General features: G+C 32.7%; 2 protein-coding genes across 2 annotated transcripts in view; one reads left to right on the forward strand and one right to left on the reverse strand.

Moving 5' to 3' along the window:
* The window catches only part of LOC107609793 (transcription repressor KAN1-like), an 8353-nt gene extending 4181 nt beyond the window's left edge, over positions 1 to 4172 (forward strand). The window contains exons 3-6 of the mRNA XM_016311821.2: positions 352 to 397; positions 971 to 1136; positions 3520 to 3622; positions 3779 to 4172. Of these exons, the coding sequence (XP_016167307.1) occupies positions 352 to 397; positions 971 to 1136; positions 3520 to 3622; positions 3779 to 3898 (435 nt within the window). The 3' untranslated portion in view covers positions 3899 to 4172. The remainder of the gene's footprint in view (positions 1 to 351; positions 398 to 970; positions 1137 to 3519; positions 3623 to 3778) is intronic.
* On the reverse strand, positions 6068 to 8872 carry LOC107609591. Its single transcript, XM_016311593.2, has 3 exons — positions 8407 to 8872; positions 7229 to 7466; positions 6068 to 6659 (listed from the first exon to the last, which is right to left on the reverse strand). The coding sequence occupies exons 1-3, from the start codon at positions 8674 to 8676 to the stop codon at positions 6520 to 6522; spliced, it is 648 nt and encodes a 215-aa protein (XP_016167079.1). The 5' UTR covers positions 8677 to 8872; the 3' UTR covers positions 6068 to 6519.

The raw sequence follows: 12834 nt of genomic DNA on the forward strand, positions 1-12834 counted from the left end.
ATTTAGAATTGCTATTTTTAAATTTAAATTGGTGTTTTATTTGTAGATATTTAATTTATAACCATTGTAAATTTGTAATTTTTATTTCATATTTCTTACTTCTGACTTAAGTTGATGTATGCCAACTATACAAATAGTAATATTCTTCTTATGCATAAACTCATACATGTCTTCTATTATTTTTCTACTTTCGTTACAAAATAGTTATCAAACAAGGCCTTATTATTTTATCTTTTAATATAACTTTAAATCAATGTATTTGGCATATATTGTTAAATCAATATTAATTTGCAAGCATTAGTAAAAGGCTTCTATAAAATGCCTCGTTTATGTGAGTGACTTGTTTTCCAGATGTATAGAACTGTTAAGACCACTGACAAGCCTGCAGCTTCTTCAGGTAATTCGGATTGCTTAATCTTCATTCATTTTTTTTTTCTTTTCTTTTTTTAGCAGCCTTATAACTTTTCCTTAAGCACACTCAATTTTCCTTTTTCATATAGAGTTCAAAATGTTTAAATAAAGGTAAAGAAAATCTCACTTACCTAGAAGTTACCTTAGGTTGTTCTTTTTTCAGTGTCTACATTTTTTTTACTATTACTTTTGAATTTCACAGCACCTGTTTCCTTTCTTTATTGTCTCTTACATCGAAAACTTACCACACACCCTTTAAAGGCTTTTCAAATAGTCATTACTCTGGTATCCACATTACTCAATAACAATAATAAATAATAATAATAATAAAAACTTTGAAGTGACATTAAATGTCATTCAAAGTCTTGAATTTATCTTGGAAGTGCATGTTAATTAATCCAACTCATTTATATGTGTAACTATATGTTATATTATATAGGCAATATATAATACCTGAAAATTAGAAGAAATTCAAATGCATATATAGGAACAAATTAAAACACCATATGGGAATAATTTCATATTTGAGTCTCACGGCTTTTGGCCTGCATCCAATCAGATGGATCCGGGGACGATGACATGTCACCGGTGGGCGGCAGCGGTGACTGTAGTGGCAGTCTCCGGCAATTTTCGGACCAAAGAGGGCGGCCGGATCGGTCATTATTGCAACAAGATATGGACTACTCTTCCACCACCACCACCACTCTGTGGAGTAACTCTTCAAGGTACAAAATTACCTCATTGTATATTATTATAACAACCCCTGTTTAATTTCTCTTTTTAATTAGAACATTAATTCATTTTGAATAATGCTTTATATTGTGTCTCGAGAATGCAGCCTTTTATAGATATATTGTACTAAACCTTTATTTTTGTCCGATAAAAAATCACTTTCATCAGATGGTTATACATATGGTGCATGCTATATTATCTATACTAGGGCGGTTTAAAAATGGTCGTTAACATTAAAGTAATGTTTTTTATTATTTAATTTAACAATGTTTTTTAATGTAAAGATAAAAAAATATTATCAAAATGTAAAAAACATAACTTCAATTTTAACAATATTTATATAACTACTGTGAGTATCACAATCATTAGCACTATACTTTTTATATATATAGCTTGAAGTGTGAATGGTATTATTGATCATTTAGAAATCAATGCAAACCCACACGTACGTTCACCACCATATCAATTCTTCCTTGTGGAGAACAAAAACAGTTCTTGTTGTCAGCTTTTACTTTGCTTGGATGTGTTGGGTTGTTTTCTTACTTTTATATACATATAGGATATATGATTTCTAAGATAAAATAATTTTCGAATATCACATATATAAATAGATATAGTATAAGATAATAAGATATGCTACATTATTTCTTTTATCATATCATTAAATTGGCAGATTTTGATATAAGTTTGTCTTTAGAGACATTAATAAAAATAATATACCAAAAACTGAAAGAGATAAATAACAAGAAAATGAAAAAAATAAGCTACACTGTGTTTTATGTGAGAAGGTAACGCATTTTGGTGTGTCCGAATTTGATGTCAAATAATGAAATCCATTTCTTAGCAATTTTCTTTTTCCAACTCATGAGTTCTGTATATAACTTTGATACTTTGATAGGTATATAATGCAAAAGCAAAGCAGTAGCAGCTAGCAGCTGCATGCACTTTTACTTTTCTTCTTTAGGTATATATATATATAAATAATGTTGATGCACTGATAATATAAAATGGTTTTACATATGTATTTAATTACGTAGTATTACGTCAATAAAAATAATTACATTTTATATTAATAGCATAAATAATTTAAATGAACGAATATGATTGGACAATTATATAAAATATTTAATATTGTTTAGTGTATCAAAATTAATATATATTATTAGTACTAGCTACTACTGAATAAAATCAGAACTATATCTTTGGGTATCATGAAATAGGCATTAACAGTAGTTATTTCTCCTGGAGATTGAATAGGTGAATTGACCCTCTTAAAAGATGATACTACAAAATTTCTTTTACGTACACAAAGATTGTATATATTTAGAATATTGAAAAGTGAATAGGTTTGAATTACTTATACAGAATTATTATAAAGTAGATTCTAGTATGATTCTGTTATATTATGGTAATTACGGTGANNATATTAGAATGATGTTATTAATTATTTAACTTATATATATAGTATGAAAAAAGAAGTACATGGTATGGCGTTTGCTTTTGTGTTGTCGCTAAACAAATAACAAAAGCCGTCTAGACACGGTTCAAGAGATATAGCGAATAATAAGCGAATGTATTTTTACATTTAAACTGATATATAATGATAAATCAATTCGTTAGAGGTATAATATTAAAGGAGTGTATTTTTACATTTAAATTTTTGAAGAAAAAAAATTAAAATTTGATCTTTATTGTTTTTAAAAAAGAAAAAAGTAAGATGAATACAAAGAAAAAACTTATAAAAAAATTCATACAAAGTCTAATTTTTTTGGCATAAAATAACGTGTTAAAAATATAATTATTTTTATAAAAATATTAGTTTCATAATACAATTTAATATATGAATCAGTGTGAATAATTTCCTTAAAGTTGTATCTGTCATCCCATGTCATTTCTTGAAGTAGAGAGCTTGCACTTTTTATAAAGGCTGGAAAAACCAGAACGCATGCACAACTTGTTTTCTTACTTAATGTGGTATAGCTAGCCTGAAGTTAGTAATGTCATGTCACTATTTTATTTTTTATTTTTATTTCATAAAGTTAAAAGATGAATTGAATAAAATTTAAATTGTATCCACTAAATCTACTCATGTGAATGGTAGTATATGGTGCGGTTATTTTCCTAGTTAAATTTGATTTGTTAACAAAATAAAATAAAATTAGTTTACCTTATGAATACATACTAATTAATTTGTTTTATGCTAGGTTGCAACTTACATTAGCAGATATAAATTCTGATAAAATATATATGATAGGACCCTTTTCATTTGCATGAATTGAGTTTTGGTAGTTAATTATATTATATGCTATGGTCTATAGAATATGATTACTGCTTTGATTATTAATGTGGCTTTTTGAATTTGGTGGAATTGTTCAGTTGTAGAGAGACATGGCAACAAACTACATCTGATATAAATGGTCTAAGACAACCTATCTTACACTCTCAAACAAAATCGGGAGGGCAAAATAGTCATATTCAGGTACTAATTATATATGACGAATTAATATACTTTTTAATTGCATTATGTAATTTTATTTTTTCAAAATTTTTGCATTGAAATAGAGAAAATTAAACCATAGTTTTCCTATAAAAAACAAAATGTGAGAAGAATAATAACGAAATAATAACCATGCAGGAGTGCGATTCAATGCAACTAAAGAACAATTTGCAAGGTTCTAATAATTTGGAATGCAAGAACCCATGCTTGGAGTTCACATTAGGCAGACCTGATTGGAATGGCAAAGAACAAGCCTAATTATATATTAATAATTTAATTTTGATCGATTAATTATGATTCCCTCATTCTCTTTTAATTTTATGCATTTTAATTATATATATATATATGGAGAGAGTGGTGCCTAGGGTTCAGGATTCAGGAGATAAAAGAAAAAGTCATGCATATATATATTGTTCCTCCCGGAACTGTGTTCACTTAACGAACAATTTTGTTTATCTTATTATTATAATTATATTTATTAGTCATGCATATATATTGTTCACTTAACGAACAATATATACTTATTGTTTTCTCCCCAAATCTTTCTTTATTTCACTATTCCCCCTTTCAATATAGAACTCATCTCCACACTTATTATAGTGAAAAATTCATGCGCTTGCAATTTTAATCGGCACACACATTTTACTAGTGTATTTAATGGATTTTTTCTTTTAATATCAGCTTATAAAAATATACTGATAATTAACTGTACTGAACTATCTATTATTTGGTGTCATTAATATTGTCAAATGTTATCTATTATTAGGAGTAACAATAAATAGAGTAAAGTAGAATTTAAGCTTCCCCTAATTCTATCCGTAGATATAAAGTTGTTTAGAAATTCTATCCAATCCTATATGTGAAACCCTTTAATCCTCCCAATTCGTAAAAAAAAAATTACATAAAATAATAAATTTTAATTTATTTTATAACCTAAATTTGATACTATTATTACTCTTATAAAACCACATCCCCACAGTTTTTAATCATGACAACCACATCTATGTGTGATGTATAGTTTGGTTATTAGATGGCAATATGGCAAATATTTGGTGCTTTAATTTTAGAGTCCAGCTATTTAAACAACCAAGCGTGTAACTTGTTATATGTATATAAAAAATTAGCTACTAATTACTTATTTATATAAAATATATATTAAAATATGAAATACGATTGAAAATGTATGAACACCATATGTAAAATTATACAAAATATATAGTAACTAATTTTTTGACGAACATTTTTGTTAAACAATAATTCCCTCGTCATATAACTCTAAACAAACAGTTACATGGTTTTCCATGGAATGAGTATAAATCCAATATGCATGTATTCCACACAACTTATGCGAGATCACGACGGGAGCAGTATAATAGACAACTCATCAGAAATTTCTCAGTGAAAGGATGGTGAACAGCTTGTGCAGCAGGTTAGAGAGAAAGAGATTAGAACTTAGAAGAGATGTGAGACTTTTCTCAATTATGCATGCATATATAACGTTGGAATATTGATCATGATTTGTTAGAAAATGAGCAAAACAAGAAAATGAGATAACAACCAAAATAGAATAACAGAACCTCTTTTAATAATAACCTATCTTAACTAACTTTCAGTTATCAACTAATTCTATTCTATCATTGTGTGTATCCCTTACACCCAGTATGATTTTGAACCAATTGTGTGTAGTGAAACGTGAAATTAAAGAAAGAAAAAGAAAAAAAAACTCTCCAACAAATTCAAACTCAATAGTATTTGTTTAATCTATTTTATCCCAAATCAAACTTATTAGAACAATTTGCACGCATTTGATGCATGTACAGTTACGAAATAATTGTTCAGTATGAATTACCCTATGATACATGTATTTTAGGGGAATGGATCCTCTCAATTGTTAAAAAAAATTGAGAGTGTAAAGTATGATCTCTAATCCTTCATTACTCTTTCTCTCATATTTATTCTTGGTCCCACTTATAAAATTAACGGTGAGAGATCACACTTTACTCCCTCAATTGTTAAAAAAGATTGAGAGGATCCATTCCCCTGCTTATAACAAACTATACACTCCTAAATTACACATATATGCATAATGCATTAGAAAGTTAATTATAATAACAATAATGAACTGCTTAACTTATATTATATATCATTACAATTCTCACAAAAAGTTAAAAAGTAAAGTTTAGGGGGATCATGGAAGAAAAATTTGAAGAGGATTTCTTACTCCACATTCATATACATCGCAGTCACACCATCAAATCATGTTTGGTCCTATCCATTTTAATTTTGACTTTGCATGGTGTGAGATGCATGAAGTGATGAAGGAAGAAATGAAATGCTCTTCCTCCTTGAGAATACAAGTATCTTTCAATCATGGAAAACAATGAGTGATAATAAATGTTCATGTTCGTTCTAACTAGTTTCGATAAATACAACAAATTAAAGATGTTTTTAATTTCACTTTTACCTCTATGTAATGAGTAGCTTCTATCAACATCGCATACATATTCACACAAGCTTATTCTAAAATTACAACATTTACCCAAAATAAAAAAGTTGCAATTTCTCATGTCTGCTACAAGTTGTACAATACCGAGTAACAACATAGGCTGACAAAGATTCCAACACAGAATTGGAAACCCAATACAAAACATAACTACAGCTTTTATCAAAACTACTCACTGCCACTTCACAAGTACAAAAAAAAACATGAATATAGGCATCCAAAGCAGAAAAAAAGGGGGAAGAAACCGTGACTAAGAGAATAGACATGAACCACAACTAGTCCACTGAAGAAGATTCTTGTGCCATTCATTCCATAACATGCAAATGCAACTTATGATTTGTCTGCATCGTCTACTCTATGAATTCAGCACTTGATCTCAGTCGTGTTTTAAGTTGCGAGTACCCCAAGCAGCAGAGCAAGTTGAAATCGCCGAGCTGGTCACGCTCAACGATTGTTTGGCAAATCCGAGGCTCTTTCTAGTTACCAACCACACCGTGTAAAAGAATCCAATCCATGCTGGGTTGCATCATTTCATATCCAGCAGGAAACATTACAGTGTTAACCACATAAAAAGAAAAGTGCATAAAAAAGAGCAACATTATCTTTTTTTTAGGGGGAAAAAAGGTAAAGCATAGCCTTATAAATTATAATTTAGTGTGGAACTGACAAAATTTATTGCCATTTTATACTTTGATATGCAACAGAGCACGGGAACTCTCACAAAGGGAAACTAAAGCATTAAATCAATCATCCATTGGAGGTCTTTGTCAAGAAGATATGTCTAATGCCACAGCACAATTGCAAGCAAAAATTTGAACATGCATTTATCATGTATATGTATATCAGTATATGTCCATGTATTTGGTGACATTGTAAAATTAAATCTTACTGCTAGCAGAGTTATTTAATCAGAAATACTACCAGTTTTCCTATTTCAACAAAAAGTTGCATCTCAATTAAAATTCAGAGTTGCATCTTGCTGAAAACATATTAACTCTATTCAAATCATCAAAACCAAGATCTACTAAAATGAAGTATCTGATAAATATAGATAAAAGAAATGAGGATGCCATAATTTTTTATACCTGTAGTAATTGCAATAGCCACAATGGTCCAAAATATAACCGTGGATATAGCAAATATTGCTACTAACAATGCTGCAATATATATAGCCGTCACGCAAGCAAAGAAAAGAGCCAAGCATCCTGCAGCTGCTGCCAAAGATATAAGAAGGGAGACAATGACAACATTTATAGTCGCAAAGAGAAAGAAAAGCGTAAATACAAGTAGTCCTGTCAAAGCAAGAATAGTAATTGTCCCAACCTGCAGGAAATTGGAAGAAAACATCATAAACATTAAAATCTAAACATAAATTACAAAACTCCATTTTCTCCAAACAAAGGATTGAAAACTGTAATGCATAAAAAGTACTTTTCGCCCACCGGTTAAATAGTATGATATCAAAAAGGAGAAATTAGGCTAAATTACTCCGTCATTCCCTATAGTTTCTAATTGAAAAGCTTCTAATTGAATCCCTACACTGTTTTGAAATTTATAATTAGGTTCTTGACCTGCAAAAAACGTTAGAGTTGACAGAATATTCTTCCCCAAATTGAAAATACCCACATTTAAGGGCTAAATTCCTAAATATGAACGTCTTCTCATTTTTCAGAATATTCTGTTGCAAGATAAAAACCTAATTACAAAATTTAAAATAATGTAGGGACCCAATTAAAAAATTTTATACTATGAACTTAATTACAAGTTTAGTAAAGCTATAAGAATTGGTAGAGTAATTTAACCAAAAAATTATAAGAAATAAAAAACGACGCACAAGCAAATACCTACGATAATTTTTCCTCCAAAATGACACACAATCATAAAAGATACTTGAATCTTTAAAAGTTCACTACTCTATGATGCATATGGACAAAAAAGATTGAGATGCAATTCTCTGCAACCTTCTAGATACTTAGCACAAGCTTGAAGAATATAAAGAGTTAACGCCCAAATATTTGTTAGTATCAGATTATTCCTTTTGGTGCAAATCATGTACATCCAAATTCAAATTAACTAAGCCTTTAAAAGGAAACAGTAACAATTTTCAGGCAATAAAGTTAACGGACGCAGGGATTGAAAAATTGCACCAGAGGAGACACCATAACAATCGATACAAAAGAAATATAAATAAATAAACAAAGACAATATGAAGAGCGTTAATTGAATGGAAAGTGAAAAGAGAGAGGAGTGTTTGGAGACTAACGGAGATGAGGAGTATGGGGCGGAGGGGAGAGCCGGCACGTGTCCAGAGGAGGGTGTCACGTGCGGTGTTTCTAGAAGCTTGGGGGATGAGTGGAGCGTTGCGGGAGAGTGAGGTCTTGATTCGGTGGAGCAGGGGCGCAGAGTTAGTGGGTTCGGGGAACAGAATTGGGGAAACGACGTCGTTAAGAAGGTCGTGAAGCTTCACCTCCTCATTTCTGTTCTTCTTCTTCTTCGGCATCTCTTGTTCTCCGTTGGTTTTTTCTGACGCCATGAGTGTGTATTATGATGGAGAACGTGAAAGTGTAAGGGATCGGAATGAATGAGTGATGAGTTGAGTTAGTGAAAGTGAAAGTGAAAGTGAAGAAAACTTCAAAGAAGAAACCGATAGGCGATAGCGACCAGCTGAGTCCCTCGTGTTAGAACGTGACACTCGTGACTCTCTCCTTTTTTTTTTTTAATTGGTGAATACTCGGACCAATTTATCTAAGGATAAGGAAGGCGAATTTTTTATTTAAATAAATATTTTATTTATTGAAATAAATAATTTTAAAAATTATTACGAAAATAGGTAAAATTATTTATTTGTTTACCGTGCAAATGAGATAAATTTGTACATATCTCGTTCACACAGTAAAGTAAGTGCACGTGATACGTGTATATCTCGTTTACAGTATAAACGAGATACATGCAAGTTTATTTCGTTTATACAGTAAACGAGATAAGGCTTGATCACGCCTATATATAGATGTCGTTACAGCGACATTCTGGTCCCATTTCAACCTTTTTTCTTCCACTTTCTCCTCTCTTTCTGGCCATATTATTGAGTAAGACGCATATGGCGCGCACAAATGTACGTAATCCGGACATCAATAGACTAAACGTGACATAACACAATGCCGGGGCATCCGACTTTGCAGTTAGTTATTTTATCTCGACGTTTGTGTTATCCCGTATATGTATAGTCATGGTTAAAATACTTTCTAAGAACTAGAATAGAATTTGTATCGTTAGGAACAAGTCACTGATAGTATTTAATAATGTTAGGAATGTGGTTATCATTTTTCTATAATTAAGTTGTTAATTACATAATTATTAACTTAGAGATTAAATGATGGAGGTAGATATTTTCGAACCATTGAAGTTAGCTTATTTTTTTTTTTCAAAAGACAAATTTTATTGGTGCAATAAAATAAAAGGCCCATTTTGGACTTACAGCAAGAGAAAAATGGGAATTCCCCAACTAAGAAAAAGTACTAGATATTAACTCCCGATTAAGACATAAAACGTTACTAAAAGGCGTGAAAAGAGTAAAGTGAAAAAGGAAGAGTTTTTGGAGAAGGAGAGTCGTTCTTGGAGCTTCATCAATGGAGGTGAGTCACTGTTTCCAGAGTTCCGGACCTTGCAATAGCTACTACTTCTTGAGGAGAAATGACTTTGCCTTCGAAAATTCTCAAGTTCCTCATCTTCCAAATCTGTCATGTTAGTATTGCTGCCAAATGAGTTTCTTTTTGCATTTGCCTTCTCTCTTTGAGTTGTTCTTTGAGTCATAACCACCATCTCCATGTTTCTATTTCTTGGTTTATCCAGGGAAGGCTTGCTATTTTCCAAGCATTCTCTGATTCCGGGCACTGGGTGAGGCAGTGGAGAATTGATTCCACTGTAGCATCACATCGATTACAGATTGGGTTCACCATTTGGATTCTAGAGTGCAATCTTTCTTTGACTGGTAAGCCTTCATGCATTACTTTCCATCGAAAAATTTTAATTTTGGGTTGGCATTTTAACTTCCAAATTGAACTCTGGACTTCTCTTCTTCTGCATTGTTCCGGCAAAAATTCAACTGGTGCATGGTAGAACTGAAAGGCCAACGTATATTCAGAGGCAACCGAGTAGCATTCATTCTTCTCTTTATTCCAGGTAACCATATCTTCTGTTGTTCTGATGCTTGTGTTTATGATTGCCTGTGCTACACTTTGTGTGAATGTTGAGGTGATTAGCTCTTGATTCTAATTTTGATCTGGTAGGAGTAGTTCAGAAATCCAAATCGGGAGATTGTGTGAATTGTTGAAAATTTGAATTTCGTCTGGTTGAATTTGCTTTATCCAGTTGTCCTCTAAGATTTTAATTGAATGTCCCCTTCCAATCTTCCAAAAAATGCCTTTCTCCAAAATTTTTCTACCTTCCAGAACACTTTTCCAACCTCAGGATAGATTATTACCCATTTATGCGCATAGAAAGGTTGAAAATTTAAAATAGCTGCTTTGATAGACCTTGTAAATTAGAGAGTGAGGCCGAGAGATCAACCTCCATCCCTGTTTTTCTAACATAGCCAAGTTAAAAGCCCTGAGATCCTTAAAATTTAGACCACCTTAGTTCTTTGGTCTACAAGCAATCCGCCAATTAATCCACTGTATCTTCCTCTCTGCGTTCTTTTGGCCCCAGAAAAATTGCATTATTGACTTTTGGATGTCCTCTAATAGTGCCTCGGGGAGTTTAAAGCAGTTCAGTGTGTATAGAGGCACTGCAGTTGCCACTGCTTTTATTAAAACCCTTTGCCACTAACTGACAGCAAAGCTCGCTTCCAATGCTATAGTTTTTGCAAAATCTTGTCCTCGACAAAGTTAAATGTCTCTTTTTTCGATCTATTGACCACTGCTAGAAGGCCTAAATACTTGTTCTGTCAGCCAACATGTGGTACAGACAACAGAGCAGCCTGCTGATCACGGACAGATAGAGGAGTGTTCTTACTAAAGAAAAAAGAAGACTTATCTAAATTTATCACCTGACCACTCACTTCTTCATAGTCTTTAAACAAATTTAGTAAACTTTTGCAATCTTTCATTGTCGCCTTACTAAACAAAACAGAATCATCTGCAAAGAATAAATGACTGACCTTAGGACATCTGGGGTTCAGTCTGAAACCAGAAAACTCTAGCCTCCGTTCTCCTTTGTGGAGCAGACGAGAAAAACCCTTTGCACAGAACAAAAATAGATAGGGGGAGAGAGGATCACCCTGACGTAATTCTCTACATGGTTTAAAAAAACCATGAGGTTGACCTTCCATAGTAACAGAGTAAGAAACCGTTGTCACACACTCTTTGATCCAGTCCATCTACTTTTTGCGAAATCCCATCTTACTCATAATCTCCCACACAAAAGTCCACTCAACCCTGTCATAAGCCTTACTCATATCAAGTTTTAGAGCCAATTCATAGTCTCCATAACTCTTATTCTTCAGAAAATGCATAAACTCATGAGCAATTAAAATATTATCGCTAATCAATCTTCCTCTAATAAAAGCGCTCTGAATATCACTTATCACCTGATTCATTACATGTTGAAGTTAACTTATTAGTCACACATTTCTTAATTTATTAATTTAATTATTCATTATCCAAATTTGATGATTAGATTATTAAGTTAAAGTTTGAGAAAATGTCAATAAGTATATATTAACGGAAAAAGTTGGATCGACATAAGTTCTGTTAGTACATACATGTAAAATTCTGTTAAACAAATGTATACAATAGTTAAGACAGTTTGATATGTCGATGGACCTATACAAATTTTTAATAATTGTGAAATTTTTTTTGTCAGAGACCTCGCTTACTTCTGCCCCAACGAGTGAGTCACGCATTTCTACCACCCGACGCCATCGTCTCGTATCTGAAGGAGGCTGGATTCAGCGACATGGTGCCACTTAGGGACTTCATCTTCGACAACTCCCTAATCACGGCATTCGTGGGGCGATGGCGTCCGGAGACTCGCACATTCAACCTGCCCTGGGGTGAGGCCACTATCACCCTGCAGGACGTGACGTACCACCTTGGGCTACGCGCGCACAAGGAGCCAATGGGGGTGCATCCATGTTTTCTATAGGTAGCACGGCACAGAGACAAAGGAGTTGGTGGAGCGATAGCTCGATGTTAGGCCTCCAGTGGTTCCACAGTAGGGGGCGCAGAGGAAGGAGTCGTTCTCGTTGAAGCTTACATGGCTGCGGGACCGTGTCCGCCATATGCCACAGACGGAAGATCCGGACTCTCCGACAGTATGCGAGGTGTTACAGCTTGTTACTGATTGGGGGTACCTGATAACGGACAAGTCGAACAACTTGGTCAATCTCCGATAGTTGCCACTACTTCAGGACTTTGAGAGGTGCCGTGGGTTGTCTTCAGGACTTTGCCATTGTTACTGTTTCTCATACGACAATTGGGATATACACAGACAACTACATATCCACTACTACTAAATATTTTTGCCTATGTTTTGAAAGAAAAATAGAGAAAAAAAAGATATAAAATATATGTGGAGAATGCTAAGAGTTACACATTCTTTTATAGCAGTTAAAAATCTCATTTACAGTGTAAACGAGATACATACAATATCTTGTTTACACCATAAACGAAATAAGTAATCTTACCCATCTTAC

Source organism: Arachis ipaensis, chromosome B07 (genome assembly GCF_000816755.2).
Source record: "Arachis ipaensis cultivar K30076 chromosome B07, Araip1.1, whole genome shotgun sequence".
NCBI classification, from domain to species: domain Eukaryota; kingdom Viridiplantae; phylum Streptophyta; class Magnoliopsida; order Fabales; family Fabaceae; genus Arachis; species Arachis ipaensis.